Here is a 19,192-nt window from a genome sequence, read left to right as displayed (position 1 = left end):
ACATGTTAACAACCAGTTGTGCCAGCACCATTTGTTGAAAATGCTGTCTTTCTTCCACTGGATGTTTTTAGCTCCCTTGTCGAAGATCAAGTGACCATAGGTGTGTGGGTTCATTTCTGGGTCTTCAATTCTATTCCATTGGTCTATTTGTCTGTCACTATACCAGTACCATGCAGTTTTTATCACAATTGCTCTGTAGTAGAGCTTTAGGTCCGGCATGGTGATTCCACCAGAGGTTCTTTTATCCTTGAGAAGAGTTTTTGCTATCCTAGGTTTTTTGTTATTCCAGATGAATTTGCAGATTGCACTTTCTAATTCGTTGAAGAATTGATTTGGAATTTTGATGGGGATTGCATTGAATCTGTAGATTGCTTTTGGCAAGATAGCCATTTTTACAATGTTGATCCTGCCAATCCATGAGCATGGGAGATCTTTCCATCTTCTGAGATCTTCTATAATTTCTTTCTTCAGAGACTTGAAGTTTTTATTATACAGATCTTTCACTTCCTTAGTTAGAGTCACGCCAAGATATTTTATATTATTTGTGACTATTGAGAAGGGTGTTGTTTCCCTAATTTCTTTCTCAGCCTGTTTATTCTTTGTGTAGAGAAAGGCCATTGATTTGTTTGAGTTAATTTTATATCCAGCTACTTCACCGAAGCTGTTTATCAGGCTTAGGAGTTCTCTGGTGGAATTTTTAGGGTCACTTATATATACTATCATATCATCTGCAAAGAGTGATATTTTGACTTCATCTTTTCCAATTTGTATCCCTTTGATCTCCTTTTGTTGTCGAATTGCTCTGGCTAGGACTTCAAGTACAATGTTGAATAGGTATGGAGAAAGTGGACAGCCTTGTCTAGTCCCTGATTTTAGAGGGATTGCTTCAAGCTTCTGACCATTTACTTTGATGTTGGCTACTGGTTTGCTGTAGATTGCTTTTATCATGTTTAGGTATGGGCCTTGAATTCCTGATCTTTCCAAGACTTTTATCATGAATGGGTGTTGGATCTTGTCAAATGCTTTTTCCGCATCTAAGGAGATGACCATGTGGTTTTTGTCTTTGAGTTTGTTTATATACTGGATTACGTTGATGGATTTCCGTATATTGAACCATCCCTGCATCCCTGGGATGAAACCTACTTGGTCAGGATGGATGATTGTTTTGATGTGTTCTTGGATTCGGTTAGCAAGAACTTTATTGAGGATTTTTGCATCAATATTCATAAGGGATATTGGTCTGAAGTTTTCTATCTTTGTTGGGTCTTTTTGTGGTTTAGGTATCAGAGTAATTGTGGCTTCATAGAATGAGTTGGGTAGAGTACCTTCTGTTTCTATTTTGTGGAATAGTTTGTGAAGAACTGGGATTAGATCTTCTTTGAAGGTCTGATAGAACTCTGCACTAAACCCATCTGGTCCTGGGCTTTTTTTAGTTGGGAGACTATTAATGACTGCTTCTATTTCTTTGGGGGATATAGGGCTGTTTAGATCATTAACCTGATCTTGATTCAACTTTGGTACCTGGTATCTGTCTAGGAACTTCTCCATTTCATCCAGGTTCTCCAGTTTTGTTGAGTATAGCCTTTGGTAGAAGGATCTGATGGTGTTTTGGATGTCTTCAGGATCTGTTGTTATGTCTCCTTTTTCATTTCTGATTTTGTTAATTAGGATGCTTTCCCTGTGCCCTCTAGTGAGTCTGGCTAAGGGTTTATCTATCTTGTTGATTTTCTCAAAGAACCAGCTCCTTGATTGGTTGATTCTTTGAATAGTTTTTCTTGTTTCCACTTGGTTGATTTCACCCCTGAGTTTGATTATTTCCTGCCGTCTACTCCTCTTGGGTGAATTTGCTTCCTTTTGTTCTAGTGCTTTTAGGTGTGTTGTCAAGCTGCTAATGTGTGCTCTCTCTAGTTTCCTTTTGGAGGCACTCAGAGCTATGAGTTTTCCTCTTAAAAATGCTTTCATTGCGTCCCATAAGTTTGGGTATGTTGTGGCTTCATTTTCATTGAACTCTAAAAAGTCCTTAATTTCTTTCTTTATTCCTTCCTTGACCAAGGTATCATTGAGAAGAGTGTTGTTCAGTTTCCACGTGAAGGTTGGCTTTCTATTATTTATTTTGTTATTGAAGATCAGCCTTAGTCCATGGTGATCTGATAGGATGCATGGGACAATTTCAATATTTTTATATCTGTTGAGGCCTGTTTTGTGACCAATTATGTGGTCAATTTTGGAGAAGGTACCATGAGGTGCTGAGAAGAAGGTATATCCTTTTGTTTTAGGATAGAATGTTCTGTAGATATCTGCCAGATCCATTTGGTTCATAATTTCTCTTAGTTTCTCTGTGTCCCTGTTTAGTTTCTGTTTCCATGATCTGTCCATTGGTGAAAGTGGTGTGTTGAAGTCTCCCACTATTATTGTATGAGGTGCAATGTGTGCTTTGAGATTTACTAAAGTTTCTTTAATGAATGTGGCTGCCTTTGTATTTGGAGCATAGATATTCAGGATTGATAGTTCCTCTTGGAGGATTTTACCTTTGATGAGTATGAAGTGTCCCTCCCTGTCTTTTTTAATGACTTTGGGTTGGAAGTCAATCTTATCAGATATTAGAATGGCTACTCCAGCTTGTTTCTTCATGCCATTTGCTTGGAGAATTGTTTTCCAGCCTTTCATTCTGAGGTAGTGTCTATCCTTTTCTCTGAGATGAGTTTCCTGTAAGCAGCAAAATGTTGGGTCTTGTTTGTGTAGCCAGTTTGTTAGTCTATGTCTTTTTATCGGGGAGTTGAGTCCATTGATATTAAGAGATATTAAGGAAAAGAAATTGGTGTTTCCTGTTATTTTTGATGTTAAAGTTGGCATTTTGTTCTTGTGGCTGTCTTCTTTTAGGTTTGTTGAGGGATTACCTTCTTGTTGTTTCTAGGGCGTGGTTCCTGTCCTTGTATTGGTTTTTTTCTGTTATTATCCTTTGAAGGGCTGGATTCGTGGAGAGATAATGTGTGAATTTGGTTTTGTCGTGGAATACTTTGGTTTCTCCATCTATGTTAATTGAGAGTTTGGCTGGGTATAGTAGCCTGGGCTGGAATTTGTGTTCTTTTAGTGTCTGTATAACATCTGTCCAGGATCTTCTGGCTTTCATAGTCTCTGGTGAAAAGTCTGGTGTAATTCTGATAGGCTTGCCTTTATATGTTACTTGGCCTTTTTCTCTTACTGCTTTTAGTATTCTATCTTTATTTAGAGCATTTGTTGCTCTGATTATTATGTGTCGGGAGGTATTTCTTTTCTGATCCAGTCTATTTGGAGTTCTGTAGGCTTCTTGTATGTTCATGGGCATCTCTTTCTTTAGATTTGGGAAGTTTTCTTCTATAATTTTGTTGAAGATGTTTGCTGGTCCTTTGAGTTGAAAATCTTCATTCTCATCCACTCCTATTATCCGTAGGTTTGGTCTTCTCATTATGTCCTGTATTTCTTGGATGTTTTGAGTTAGGATCTTTTTGCATTTTCCATTTTCCTTGATTGTTGTGCCGATGTTCTCTATGGAATCTTCTGCACCTGAGATTCTCTCTTCCATCTCTTGTATTCTGTTGCTGATGCTCGTATCTATGGTTCCAGATTTCTTTCCTAGGGTTTCTATCTCCAGTGTTGCCTCATTTTGGGTTTTCTTTATTGTGTCTACTTCCCTTTTTAGGTCTAGTATGGTTTTGTTCATTTCCATCATCTGTTTGGATGTGTTTTCTTGTTTTTCTGTAAGGACTTCTACCTGTTTGATTATGTTATCATGTTTTTCTTTAAGGATTTGTAACTCTTTAGCAGTGTTCTCCTGCAATTCTTTAAGGGATTTTTGTGCTTCCTCTTTATTGTCTTCTTCCTTTTTAGCAGTGTTTTCCTGCATTTCTTTAAGTGTGTTATTAACGTCCTTCTTGAAGTCCTCTATCATCATCAGGAGATATGCTTTTAAATCCGTGTCTAGCTTTTCCGGTGTGTTGGGGTGCCCTGGACTGGGTGAAGTGGGGGTGCTGGGTTCTGATGATGGTGAGTGGTCTTGGTTTCTGTTAGTAAGATTATTACGTTTACCTTTCGCCATCTGGTAATCTCTGGGGTTAGTTGTTATCGTTGTCACTATTTAAAGATTGGAGCAGAAGCTGTGTTCCACTCACCAGCAGTCTCTAAATCCTGCGGCGGGGGTCGTGGGTAGCTGACGGTACCCCGGTGCTGGTCCAGCCGGAAGAGGCCTGTGGTCCTACTCAGGCCGTTTTTCTGCTTCCCTAACTAATGCAGTCTCAGGTCCCGCGCAATTGGATTGGAGCAGAAGCTGTGCTCCACTCACCAGAAGTCTTAAGATCCTGTGGCGGGTGTTGTGGGCAGTTGGCGAGTGTCAGCAGACCCTGCGCCCCAGCTGCTCAGGTGCTTTTCTGACCGGAAGAGGGTTGTGGCCCTATGTAGGCCGGATTTCTCTCTCCCCAACCAGAGCAGTCTCAGGTCCCGCGTGATTGGACTGGAGCAGAAGCTGTGTTCCACTCACCAGCAGTCCCAAAATCCTGCGGCGGGGGTCGTGGGTAGCTGGCGGGTGTCAGGCAACCCTGCGCTCCTGCTACCCCGGCGCTGATCCAGCCGGATGAGGCCTGTGGTCCTACTCAGGCCGGTTTCTGCTTCCCTAACTAATGCAGTCTCAGGTCCCGCGCAATTGGATTGGAGCAGAAGCTGTGCTCCACTCACCAGAAGTCTTAAGATCCTGTGGCGGGTGTTGTGGGCAGTTGGCGAGTGTCAGCAGACCCTGCGCCCCAGCTGCTCAGGTGCTTTTCTGACCGGAAGAGGGTTGTGGCCCTATGTAGGCCGGATTTCTCTCTCCCCAACCAGAGCAGTCTCAGGTCCCGCGTGATTGGACTGGAGCAGAAGCTGTGTTCCACTCACCAGCAGTCCCAAAATCCTGCGGCGGGGGTCGTGGGTAGCTGGTGGGTGTCAGGCAACCCTGCGCTCCCGCTACCCTGGCGCTGATCCGGCCGGGTGAGGCCTGTGGCCCTACTCAGGCCAGTTTCTGCTTCCCTAACTAATGCAGTCTCAGGTCCCGCGCAATTGGATTGGAGCAGAAGCTGTTCTCCACTCACCAGAAGTCTTAAGATCCTGTGGCGGGTGTTGTGGGTAGCTGGGGAGTGTCAGCAGACCCTGCGCCCCAGCTGCTCAGGTGCTTTTCTGACCGGAAGAGGGTTGTGGCCCTATGTAGGCCGGATTTCTCTCTCCCCAACCAGAGCAGTCTCAGGTCCCGCGTGATTGGACTGGAGCAGAAGCTGTGTTCCACTCACCAGCAGTCCCAAAATCCTGCGGCGGGGGTCGTGGGTAGCTGGCGGGTGTCAGGCAACCCTGCGCTCCCGCTACCCTGGCGCTGATCCGGCCGGGTGAGGCCTGTGGCCCTACTCAGGCCAGTTTCTGCTTCCCTAACTAATGCAGTCTCAGGTCCCGCGCAATTGGATTGGAGCAGAAGCTGTGTTCCACTCACCAGCAGTCCCAAAATCCTGCGGCGGGGGTCGTGGGTAGCTGGCGGGTGTCAGGCAACCCTGCGCTCCCGCTACCCCGGCGCTGATCCAGCCGGATGAGGCCTGTGGTCCTACTCAGGCCGGTTTCTGCTTCCCTAACTAATGCAGTCTCAGGTCCCGCGCAATTGGATTGGAGCAGAAGCTGTGCTCCACTCACCAGAAGTCTTAAGATCCTGTGGCGGGTGTTGTGGGCAGTTGGCGAGTGTCCGAGGTATGCCCCTTGTATCACTAGTCTCTTAAGGAGTTTTATCATGAAGGAATGTTAGCTTTGTCAAAGTTCCTTTCTATATCTAATGAGATGATCATGTTGTTTTTGTCTTTCAGTCTATTTCTATGGGTGAATTACATTTAATGATTTATGTATGTTGAATAATCCAGGCATCTCTGGGATGATATCTACATAATCATGTTGTATGATCTTTTTGATGTGTTCTAGGATTTGGTTGCAAGTATTTTTGAGTATTGCATCTATGTTTATAAGGAAAATTAGTCTGTGATTTTCTTTTCTGGGTTTGTATGTGGATGGGTTGGGCATCAGGGTAACTGTGGCTGAGTAAAAATGAGCTTGGTAATATTCTTTATGTTTCTAGTTTTGGGAATAATTTGAGAAATATTGACATTATTGATGTTAACACTTCTTTGAAAGTTTGGTAGAATTTTGTGCTAAAACCGTCTGACTCTGGCCTTTGTTTGTTTGTTTGTTTGTAAGAATGGTAATAACTGTTTCTATTTCACTAGGGGCTGTAGGTCTGCTGAAATGGTTTATATGATCTTGATTTAACTTTGGTAAGTGGTATGTGTTGGGAAAATGATCCATTTCTTTCAGATTTTCCAGTTTGGTAGAGTAAAAGTTTAATGTGTATCCTTAGGATTCTCAGGATTTCTTTGGTTTCTGTTATATCCCCCTTTTGACTTCTAATTTTGTTAATTTGGATTTTTTTCTCTATGCCTTTTAGTTAATTTGGATAAGGGTTTGTCAGTCTTTCTGCTTTTCTTAAAGTATCAACTCTTTTTTCATTGTTTTTTAGTTATTTTTTTCTCTTATTTATTGAGCCCTCAGCTTGATTATTTCCTGCCTTCTACTCTTTTGGTCATGATTTCTTCTTGTTGTTGTAGTGCTTTCAGCTGTGCTGTTGTTCGAGTATGAGATCATTCCAGTTTGGTGTGTGTGTGTGTGTGTGTGTGTGTGTGTGTGTGTGTGTGTGTATCTATGTATATATGTGTCTTAGTTAAGGTTTTACTACTGTGAACCGACACCATGACCAAGGTCGTATAAAGGAGGACATTTAGTTGGGACTGGCTTACAGGTTCAAAGAGGTTCAGTCCATTATCATCAAGGCTGGATCATGGCAGCATCCAGGCAGGCATGGTTTCAGGCAGAGCTGAGAGTTCTATATCTTCATCTGAAAGCTGCTAGCAGAATACTGGCTTCTAGGCAGCTAGGACGAGGGTCTTAAAGCCCACATCCATGGTGAAACATCTACTGTAACAAGGTCACACCTACTCCAACAGGGCCACATCTTATAATAGTGCCACTCCCTGGACCAAGCATATACAAACCATAACAGTGTGTGTGTGTGGTGTGGTGTGTGTGCGCGCATGCGTGTGCTGCTTAAGCTGTAGAAGGGTTTTGTTTTTTCTTTTTTCTTTTTTTATGAACTTAGATGACCTTGTGTTTGGTGCTTAGATGTTAAGAATTACAGTGTCAAAAAAAAAAAAAAAAGAATTACAGTGTCCTTAGTGTTTTTTTGTTTTTGTTTTTCCTCTCTTTGAGTTTTTAGTGTCCTTTCCTATCTGTGATGGCTTGTATATGCTTGGCCCAAGGAGTGGCACTATTAGGAGGTGTGGCCTTATTGGAGTAGGTGTGTCACTGTGGGTATGGGCTTAAGACCCTCACCCTAGCTGCCTGGAAGTGAGTCTTCTACAAGCAGCCTTCAGGTGAAGATGTAAAACTCTCAGCTCCTTCTGTACCATGCCTGTCTGAATGCTGCCAAGTTCCCACCTTGATGATACTGGGCTGAACCTCTGAACCTGTAAGCCAGTTCCAATTAAATGTCCTCCTTTATAAATTTTGCCTTGGTTATGGTGTCTGTTCACAGCAGTAAAACCTAAGACACTATCTTTTATGATTAGTTTTGGTTTGAAGTCTGTTTTGTTAGATATTAAAATGGCTACAGCAGCTTGTTTCTTTTTTTTTTTAAGATTTTATTTTATTTATTTATTATATGTAAGTACACTGTAGCTGTCTTCAGACACTCCAGAAGAGGGTATCAGATTTCATTATGGATGGTTGTGAGCCACCATGTGGTTGCTGGGATCTGAACTCGGGACCTTCAGAAGAGCACTCAGTGCTCTTAACCACTGAGCCATCTCTCCAGCCCCAGCAGCTTGTTTCTTAAGTCCATTTGCTTGAAATATCTTTTTCTATCCTTTTACCCTGAGATGATACCTATCTTTGATTCCTTGATGTTAAGATGTGCTTATTGGATCCAGCAGAAGGATGGATCCTGTTTTTTCATCCATTCATTCTGTGTCTTTTTATTTGGCAGTTGAGACCATTGATGCTGACAAATATCAATGGGCAGTGTTTTTGATTCCTGTTATTGTGTATGCTTTCCATTTTGTAGTCTGGGATTATTTATTCCCTGTGCTTTCTTGACTATAGTTAACCTCTTTAGTTTTGGGGTTTTCTGTCTAGTGCTTCCTGTAGAGCTAGAATTGTAGATAGATATTACTTAAATTTGGTTTTATTGTGGAATGTCTTACTTTTTTCCATTTATTTTGATTGAAAATTTTGCTGGTTATAGTAGTATAGGTTGGCATCTGTGGTCTCTTAGAGACTGTAGCAATCCATCCAGACTGTGCCATTGACTTGGGTTTCTTGTCTTTCCTCAATTCCTATTATTCTTAGATTTGGTCTCTTCATAGTGTTCCAGATTTCCTGGATGTTTTGTGCCAGTTTTAGATTTAACATTTTCTTTGACTGAAGTACCCATTTCTTCTACCTTGTCTTCAGTGTCTAGAATTTTCTCTTCTACCTCTTGTATTCTGTTGGTAAGACTTAATCTCTGATGTTCCTATTCCCAAATTTTTCCTTTCCAGATTTCCCTCAGTTTGGGTGGTGGTATTATTATTACTATTACTACTATTAATTCTATTTCTACTTTCAGGTCTTGAACTGTTTTACTAATTTCCTTCCACTTTTTGTTTACATTTTCATAGATTTCTTTAAGAGATATTTATTTTCTGTTTAAAGACCTCTATTAAATTCATAAAGACTCCTTTAGGGTCATTTTCTTGTGCTTCAGCTATATTAGAATATTCAGAGTCTGCTGTTGGTTGCTGGGTTGTAATGGAGGCATATTGTCCTGGCTGTTATTGATTGTGTTTTTAGGCTGGCATCTAGTTATCTGGGATTGGGAAGATTGTAATTTTGCGTGTAGCAAACATTCTGGGATCATGCCAGATGCACCTACTGGGGGGTTCCAGGTAAAATATGTGTTTTATTATTGGGAGCTGACACTTAGGAATAGGGATAGGGGTCTGAAGGAATTTGGAGAAAGGCAGATGGTTTCCACCAGGATCTGTTTATTTAGTCTCCTTGGAATGGGGGTAGAGAGTGAAGAGAGGTCACCCCAAGAAGGTCTGCTATGGATGAGATTGGCGTATTGGCTTTGGAGGAGCAGCGGGAGAGGTAAACATCTGCAGTTAGTCTACTTGCTTCCCTGGTCAGAGTCGCCTCTGGAGTCCCACAGAAAGCCTGCTGGAATTGAGTCTGATAAAGCAGTGAGTGGGGAAGGGAAGCTAGGAGGGGATATCAGGTGATCTACTAGAGATGGCAGCAGTGAGGAAATGTGACCACAGCTAGAGTTCTGCTGCACTAGCTTGGAATGAGACTGGGGAATTTGGGTTTGGAGGGGCTGAGGGAGAAGTGAAGATCTGTAGTCAGCCTATTTGCTTCCCTGGTCAGAGTTGCTTTTTGTTTTTTCAAAGGGCCTACATTATTGGGACAAGGGAATTGAGTAAACATCTCATTTAAAAACTCTACAAAGCTCATTCTTACTGAGGTTTAGCTGTTTGTTTTTAAAATAAACCTCTTCAGGGTGTAGCAAGCAACCTTTTTGTTAATTTCCAGACTTTCTACAATGTTGATTTTGACACTTTACCAGTGCTCTTTTACCTTTATGGAGGAGTGGGTTTCCAGCAGTCTTCTTTTACCTTTTAGACACAGTTCTCCATCTTTTCTTTATTCTTTTTATATAAAGTTAGAAGTACCAAATTTTACAGTTGCCTTTCAGATGACTACTTTTTGTATTCAAAAGTGGAAATTATAAAGATTACAATTCAACAAAAGGTAACTTTATTACTTTCAAGTGGTTGCTGATTTTGTTTTTTAAAGATTTATTTATTTTATGTATACGAGTTTACTGTCAGCTTTTTTCAGACACACCAGAAGAGGGCATCAGATCCCATTACAGATGGTTGTGAGCCACCATGTGGTTGCTGAGAATTGAACTCAGGACCTCTGGAAGAGCAGTCAGTGCTCTTAGCCACTGAGCCATCTCTCCAACCCCCTGTTGCTTAGTTGTTGTGTTTTTTTTTTTTTTCCATATTCTAGCTTATACTTATGTTGAACTTTAACTCAACTTGGTGCTTTTTTATTTGGGCAGGCATTTTATGTAGACTAACCAGTAAGTACTGGTGGTTAAGTTGCATTTATGAACTATTAGCATGAAAAAAAGTTATTCTTGGCATTTTAGGACCAAGAAACTTGTTTCTAAGTTAATCATTTGTTGCTTTATTTATACAAATGTTATTATTTTTAGTGACACTCCATTTTTGCAGCTATGACTATGGTGCAGAAATATAAGTTATGACTTACTATCATGAATATTGAGAAAAGTAGATCAAGAAGAGTTGTTAGTGCTTTGCCAGATGCATTGTTGCATGGTTCTTCCTGAGCTTCTCACTGATCCAAAAATAAAGTTTACTCAGAGATTTTAAATTATAACTCCATGCAATGTGTTGTGGTAGATAAGGTTGTTAGAAGCACTTGACTGTTGTTACTTTCTAGCTCTAATTACAATCTAGGGTCATTTAATGGTTCTCTATTGGTCTATCCATAGCTCAAAGTACTAATTCCAATTTGTTAGTATTTTTGTTTTAGCTTTCTCAAATGAAACACAGAAAACTAGTAAAATGAGAAAATGGTTATTTAAATGATACTTGTTTTTCCAGTGTTTGGACATATTTTATTGACAAATTATCAAGTAAATCCAAGATTACCTGGCAAATTAGCTAGTAGAAGAGCATGCCTTTAATTAATGATAAACTTGATTAAGAATCCTTATAAATGAGATAAATGATGACAATATTTTTTAGAGATGGACATTTAAAACAGAATAAACTAATAATTTGAAAGTTACACATAAGACAGGAAGAACATTTGACTTTTAAGTCAGTGGATTCTCCTTAGTGAAGTTGAAATCATTGACTTCTTCAGTCAGATTCTCACCATTTTAAACAGTGTTCCTAATTCAAGCAATTCTATTGCCCTAGAAACTTTCTTCCAAGAGATTGAAAGAATGTATTGGGAATTTATAACCCAGAAATATTGACTCAGGAAGCAAGAAAAGGAAGAAAGACCAGATGTAACTTAAGAAGGTTAGCTCAAGTACTGGTTCTCCGTTTCTGTCTCTTCATGAAATTCAACCAGTAGTTGATTGTGTATTTTTAAAGTAATTGATCATTTACTAGTCAAAAGAAACACCATTTAGAAAAAAGTGCTTTAAACCCAACCCATTATTCTAGTTTTTAAAATAAAGGCATAACTTTTGCTCACTAGGAAAGTTATATAAATCAGAATTTCTTAAGATACACAGTAGAAGGAAAATAGAAAAAAATACTCAATATAATATTCTTGTGAGAAAGGTAAAATTTTAAAAGGAAATATATGATCATTTCATTCCTCTAGATTGTTTTAAAAGCCTTTGTTCTCAAGAGTATACGTTTGTTTGTTTAATGTATGTGAGTACACTGTAGCTGTACAGATGGCTGTGAGCCTTCATGTGGTTGCTGGAAATTGAATTCTTAGGACCTCTGCTCACTCCAGTCAACTCTGCTTGCTCAGTTCCTGCTTGCTCCAGCCCAAAGATTTATTTATTATTATACATAAGTGCACTTGTATCTGACTTCAGATGTACCAGAAGAGGGCGTCAGATCTCATTATGGGTGGTTGTGAGCCACCATGTGGTTGCTGGGAATTGAACTCAGGACCTTCAGAAGAGCGGTCAGTGCTCTTAACCACTTAGCCATCTCTCCGGCCCGAGTATGCAGTTGTTAACCTTAACATTCTCCTCTTATTTATATACTAGGATATTTAATTGTATATGTGGTTGTACCTTGGTGTCCATGGGTGATTGATTCCAGGACCCCAGAGGACCCCAGAGTCTGTGGGTGTCTCAAGTTCTTTACATAGATGATAAATATTTGCATAAAGAATGTACATATCTCTTTGTATGCTTTTAAGTCTTATGTATATTATTTATACTTAATACAGTGTAAATGTTTTTGAAGATTTTTAAATTATATGTGTTTGTGTGAGTTTTGCACTTTAGATTTTACATTTAAATATGATTCATTGACTGCTTTTGAGTGTAAAGCAACCACAACAAAAAACTGGTATTGCCAGGGTAGTGTGATAGTGCCAAGCTTGATGACTCACCAGAGTCTGCTTAGTGGAGGGGGAGCATCTACTGTGGCAAGTTGTTCTCTTGACATCCACATGTGTGCCATGGTGTACACACACCCCTTCCCCAAATTAAAAGGGGTGAGGCACTTCAACCATCATAGAGAGTTGTATATATACAACATAACAAATGAGCCTCAGTCTACATAATACCTCTCATTTTATATTCTAAAGAACTCTATGAACCAGACCTAAGCATAGAGCCTAAACTGAAATTTTTAGAAGAAAATGTGAGGAAATCTTAAGTATCTACGTTTGTTGAAGTACTCTTGGGTAAGACACCAAAAGAGTGGTTCATTAAAGTATTTTAAAAGCCAGTGTGGTGGTGCACACCTGTAATTCCAGCACTCCATCCTCAGAGGAGACAGATCTTTACCTACATAGGCTAGCCAATAGCTCAAGCAGTGAAAACCTGTCTCAAAAAAGAAAAAGAAAACAAAGTATATTTATTTATCAACAATGATAAATTATAGCATACAGTTGGAAAAAATTCCCACATTTCTTAGTGTTTTCAAATTTCTGGCATATTACTACTCTTTGATATCCTAGAATGATAAATCAGCATTCCCAGGTATTTTCAGAGCTTTCAAAATTGTATTTTAAGCATTCTTCTAACAGTCTTCAGACTATATGATTTGAATAGTTAAAATTCTTATTTGAAGAGTAAAATATACCAGGTTCAATAGTACTTACAGAGAAGTAAATCTTTCAGAAATATTTAGTGCAAGAACATATTAAAATTCCCATCTTGCCGATGTGACAGCCCTTTAGGTTGCATACGTGATGGGGCACTCACCATACTGAGCATCTCTTTAGCTCATCTTTTGTAGCTTTTAGCATAACATTCTGTATATGTTTTGTTATATTTGTACATTTTTTGTTTAGCTTTTATAATAGGACTATTTTTAAAATTTAATTCCATGTATTCTACATTTATACCACGTAATTAGCAAACAGGGTTAGTTTTTTTTTCTTTCTGTGCACACCCTGCCCTTCACTACTCTCCTTTTCATTGAATTATTTGCTTTGTTCCTGATTTTAGGATAAAAATGTTTAGGCTCTACCCATTAAATTAATTAGGACAGTAGCCATATAGACTGCTTTTATAGATGTCCTTAATCATGTTGATATTCTTTTTGTTCTTTTTGAGAATTTTTATTGTGGTAAATTTCATCAGATGCTCTTCATTGATTGAAAAGCTTATATGATTTTTTCCTTACTCATTTAATGTGGTAGATGACATTGATCAATTGTGTAACTGTAAGCCTTGCCACACTTCATAAATAAAACCCTTCTTATACAGTTCTTTCATGCAGTGATGAATTCTTCCTTATGCCTTGGGTGTTTCAGTAGAATGAAATGAAAATGAGAAGTGCTGTCTTGTGTGCTTCCTGTGAGATTGTAGAGACAGTGGTAATTGTCCCTTAAATAGCAAACCATCTGGGTTTGAAAATGCCATAGGGTTTTAAGTTTCTTATTCAAAATATAAAATAGCTACAGGGCTATTTAGATTTTTCTGTATATTAATTAAATTATGATATTTTGTGCCTTTTGAAGAATTGGACTACTTTGTTAAATTATTGCACTTGAGTGCAAATTGTTTTCAGTATCAGTTTGATGTTGACAAGGTGCAGTTGGTGCCCTCTATTTCATTCCTAACAGTAATATTTTTGTTAAAGATTTATTATTTTTTTCATGTATGTGTGTACACTGTCACTCTCTTTAGACATACCAGAAGAGGTCATGGGATTCCACTACAGAAGGTTGTAAACCACCATGTGGTTGCTGGGAATTGAACTTGGGACCTCTGGAAGAGTGGTTAATAGTCTTAACCACTGAGCCATCTCTCTAACCCCATGTTAATACTTTTTTTCTTTTCTTTTGTTAATCTTGGTTTATTGATCTTATAAAAGGATCAGCTTTGCATCCCAGTTGATTTTCTTTTTCTTCTGGATGGTTGTATAGCAGTCTTTAATTGTTCTCTTTTATTTCCTTCCCACTGTTTACTGTTGTTTTATTAGGCTTTTCTCTGAGTTCTTAAGGAGATTAGATTATTGGTTCGAGGCATATCTTGTTTTCTGTTATATATATGCAGCCCTTTATTAGTGCATGGTATATCTGTGACCCACAAATTTTGCTAAATTATATTTTTAGTTTTACTTAGTTTTGTGTATTTTTTTTTTTTTTTTTGGTTTTTCTTAAGATTTCTTCTTTGTCCCATGTGTACTTAGAAAGAATGCTATTTACTTCCTTATGTTTGGAGATTTTTCTATTGTTAATTTTTAGTTTAATTCTTCTGTTCTTAGAGACCATACTTTGTAGAATTTCCTTAATTATACTTACTTAGTTTTGTTTTGTGTCCCAGGATATGGTCTTTAATGGTAATTCTTCAAGGAACATTTGGAAGTTATATATGTTCTTCTGTCCGTGACAAGGTGTTTTGTAAATGTTGTTGTTGTTGTTATTATATTTTTCTATATTCTTACTAATATATTTAATTATACCAGCTATTGAGAAATGGGAGTTGAGTTTTTCATTGTGGATTTGTCTAGTTTTTAATTGTTAAATGTAATGTTAACATTTCCTTTCATCTTTTATCTATGAGACAGTAACTCCAGTTACTGAATACTACTGACTTGAAAGCCTGTTTCTATTAGTATTTTTATTTCTATTAGTATTTATAGTAGTATTTGTTTACTGATTATTTATATAGTTTACTACTTATTGTTTATATTGCATGCCTTTAATCCAGCGCTTGAAAGGCAGAGCCAGGTAGATCTCTGCGTGTGAAGCCAGCTCAGTCTAAAGAACGAGTTTCAGAACAACCAGGGCTGTACAGAGAAATTATGTCTCAAAAATGTTAAAATAACAAAACAATAACAACAATACCCCAAATGTTTGTGTTTCTCCTTGTTTAATTTCCTTTGTTATCATTTTCTTTAAAGTGGAAGTTGTATGGAATGTTGCCTGAAATGTTTTTTTTTCTCTCTCTCTTAATATGATTGTTAGTTTTTTGGGTATAGAATTCTGTGTTCTGAATAATTTTCTTTCAGGACGTTGAAAATACACTTTCATTGTCTTTTAATAGCCCTTATTGACAATAGGTTAATGCTCTAGTTTTTTCCTCTACTATGTAAAAATTTAACGTGGCAGACAGCTAGGTACATTGCACATGCCTGCAATCTTACCAGTTTGGGAGACTGAGGCAGGAGTTCCAGGCCAACCTGGGTTCATAGTAAGGCCCTGCCACCTCCCCTCCCCCATTAAAAAAAAAAGATGGAATAGTTGGTTGAAACTGAAATAGAATTATCTTCACTATTATTATGCTACAGTTTTTTTTTAAGGTAAGAAAAAAGGGGAATAAAAGCAGTTAGAGTGATGGAATTGAAACAGTCCTCTCCCCTGTTGTCATTCCTCAATATTTTTAAAAAAATACATCAGCAAGGAGGAACGTCCCACTTGCTGAGCTCCCATGCTCCTTAAATCTTCTCAGTCAAACAGTTCAAAATAAATATCTTTAGTGCTTTGTAATCTTAACTTAGTTAATCTACATATATATTTTATATCAAATTTCTTAATCTTGATGTTTAAAAATTTGTAATTTTTCTGTCAATATTTTAATCTGAAATGTGTATTAACTTTATTTTTTTTAATCTATATCATATCTTCCACAATCCTTTTTATTTAGTGATTTCTGTTTTTTAATCCTAGGTTTTGTGTGGACAGTAATGACCGCACGTTTCCGATTGCCTGCTGGCAGAACCTACAATGTCCGAGCATCAGAGTTGGCCCGAGACAGACAGCATACAGAGGTCGTTTGCAACATTCTTCTTCTGGATAACACTGTACAGGCTTTCAGAGTTAACGTGAGTGTTTTGTTTTTTTCTCTCCTTAGCATTTGCATCATCTTTGTCATCATCATCATTGTCATCTTCATCATCTCTGGATATTAGTCTGAATTTAGATTTATTTTAAAACTAAAACCATTAAGTTATAGTATAATTTGAACAGTCTTACTTAAGGAAGTCTTTTTGATGCACATTTATAACAAGTATTCCTGCTCATTCAGACTAAGTCTTTCAAAAAGTGCTGTCCACTGACTGTTTACAAACAGCAGAACATCCTAGTTCATAAACAGATCAGTGGTATATGGGCAATTTTATAAGGTGCATAAGGGTGCCGGAAAAGAATTTCTTCTCTTAAATATTGTATGTGTTTTCAGGAAAGCCATATTTGTATAGTCTGAATACAACTTGTGTTAGATAAAGATAATAAGACTGATCTTTCAAAAGTATTGTCTAAAAAGATTTATTCAACAAATATTTGTTCTTGTTATTAGTGTCCAGCTTCATTTGTTTATTGTCATTTGAGCTTCACCTATGTGATATGTTAGTTCATTCATTTTCATTGCTGTATGCTGTTCTTTTGTATGAACATACCATAATGTATCCATTTTCCTATCTCTGTTTAGTCTATTTTTTCTTGGTTTGTGTTTGGATTATTTCTACTATGGACTTTTAAGTTCTTATTCATGTCTTAGTAATATATACATGTATACATACACATTTTTTTTTATTTTAAAAACTTGAAATGGAAGAAGAGTGTTTTACATACATAAACTCTTTGTCCAGCCTGGACTGCATTTACCTCTTCTTTCTCTTTTCTTCCCAAACTTTCTGAAAGTGGTGGACACACCAATAAGTATTTAGCATCGTGAGAGTCTTTACATTAATACAAAATCATTGTCATACTCCCAAATTTAGATTAAATGTGTGATACTAATTAATATGTAGTGCATATTCCTATCCAAGTCTCTGCCATGACATATCATCTGTTCCCTGATGCATCACTTGTGTCTCTCTAGACTTTATTTTACTTGTGTTCATGTATAATATGCATGGAATTTGGAGGCACACATCCACAGTGTGAATGTGGAGTCAGAGTAAAAACTGTGTGCAGCTTGTTTTCTCTTTCTGCCACTTTTGCATGGGTTTTGGAGACCAAACTCAGATGGTAAATGCCTTTCTCTACTGTGCCATCTTGCCAGTCCTGCTTACCACTTTTTTTTAACTTAAAATTTTCTGTATATTACTTAGTATGTAGCAAGGCCACTAATTTACCTTTAAAAATTCTAAATTTCATTTCATATTTGAAAACAAGTTACAAAAGTAGTGAAAATTTTATTACTTATAAGGAAATTGCTTAGCCAACAGCTCAGTGTGTTTGCTAAAATTCAACATTTTAAATTTCTTTTGTATTCTGTCTACTAATAGATGAAGAGTAGATTGTCAATCAGAATAAAAAATAGAGGGAATTCTCCTTCATAAATATTTCTGATTAAGATAAACTAGGCATTAGATAATTGATAAAGAAAACGAGGCTTTTTCCTCTGTTATGGACTCATATTAAAATTCTTTTGGCCGGGCGTGGTGGCGCATGCCTTTAATGCCAGCACTTGGGAGGCAGAGGCAGGCGGATTTCTGAGTTCGAGGCCAGCCTGGTCTACAAAGTGAGTGCCAGGACAGCCAGGGCTACACAGAGAAACCCTGTCTCGAAAAACCAAAAAAAAAAAAAAAAAAATCTTTTGGAGGTGTGCACTTAATCTTATTTTCAGTTAATATAAAATTTTAGTTTCTGTTTCAATTTATAGTCTGTATTTGTTTCAAAATATTATGGACAAATTTGCTGTTTAACATCTTGCATAATTTTTTCTTAAATGAATAAATTGTTATAATTAGTTGACCATAATATACTGTTACGCTGTTTCTCAATGTAGTATCATTGTACTAATTTTAGGTGCAGACATGCTTAACCACTAGTTCCAATAGAGATATTAAGATAAGAACTTTCATGCTAGAAAACATTCTTTGGTATCACCTCAGGTCATCAGAAAATTCAAATATCATGGAACAGTGTTTATGAGAAATGCCTGCTGATATGTAATATACTTATTCCTTTGGGTAATTGGATCCATGACATCCAAACGGAGAGAGTTGTTGTGCTCTTTTGTGTAGATGGTGTTCATTTTAACTTAGGCGAATAGCTTTCCAGTTATATACTTTGCCACCTCTGTGAGGTAGAAACAACTAGTTGGGGATTTGACAGTTCTGATCCTGAGTTTTTCATATTTATTTATTCCTCTTAAGTCTCAGAAATACATATTGTGGTCAGCTTGTGGTAGGGACACCTAGCACTCTCTTTTCACTGAGAACACTGAGTTTTCTTTGATGATGACCAAACAATGACTTGTGACATCATCTACTAGTCTTTCCTTTTCATATTGTGTGCTGTGCAGGGTCTAATTGTGTACATTGAGTTCTTCAGCCTTCCAAATGCTAAGATGATAGGTGTACTCTACCACACCTAGCTTCCTTAAAAAGCTGGAACTCAAGTGATGTGTTTATTATCACCAAAGCCTGCTTTTTCCCAACTGGTAGTCATCCTGTGAAAGCTATTCCTTTATCTTTTCTGGAGGGAAATTGACATAAGAAAGGTAATAAAAGTATAGGTATATCTTTCCTGGATCTTCTTTCTTGTTATTTCTCTGGTCTGGACATAGTGATTACACTGGACTTCATGGCACAGAATCTGGTTTCAGGTGGTGTACACTTTGAGAGACAGGGAGAAGGGGAGGGAGAATATTGTAACCATAGTGCCTTTTTCAAGCTAGCCTTAGGAGTTACTTAAGGTTACTTTCACCCTGTTGTGCTTGTTATGACTATCACTAAATCACACCCAAGAGTCAAGGAAAGGTCAGTAGACTTCTCTTGATAATAAGCTGCAGGATTCTGGAGGATCATGTGGGTTCAAAAATACTGCTGTGGACCAACTAGGAAAATGTGTTCCACTATGGCCCACTGTTAGAGGCATCCTTCTTGCTCCAACCTTATTACTCAGTGACCCCCATCTTCTTCCATTTTAC

The 19,192-nt window shown here is 37.9% G+C and overlaps 1 protein-coding gene across 3 annotated transcripts in view; it reads left to right on the top strand.

Moving 5' to 3' along the window:
- The window catches only part of Ptpn4 (protein tyrosine phosphatase non-receptor type 4), a 189,483-nt gene that overhangs the window by 27,108 nt on the left and 143,183 nt on the right, over window positions 1-19,192 (top strand). For all 3 annotated transcript variants that reach the window (XM_085840534.1, XM_085840532.1, XM_085840540.1), the window contains exon 2: window positions 15,982-16,136. In XM_085840534.1, coding sequence (XP_085696660.1) covers window positions 15,999-16,136 — 138 coding nt within the window. In that variant the 5' untranslated portion in view covers window positions 15,982-15,998. The remainder of the gene's footprint in view (window positions 1-15,981; window positions 16,137-19,192) is intronic.

This window comes from Mus caroli, unplaced genomic scaffold, assembly GCF_978045245.1.
Source record: "Mus caroli unplaced genomic scaffold, Mus_caroli_1 scaffold_1, whole genome shotgun sequence".
Taxonomy (NCBI): Eukaryota; Metazoa; Chordata; class Mammalia; order Rodentia; family Muridae; genus Mus; species Mus caroli.
Note: the sequence above shows the minus strand (reverse complement) of the source record. Positions and strands in the feature narration are given on the sequence as shown.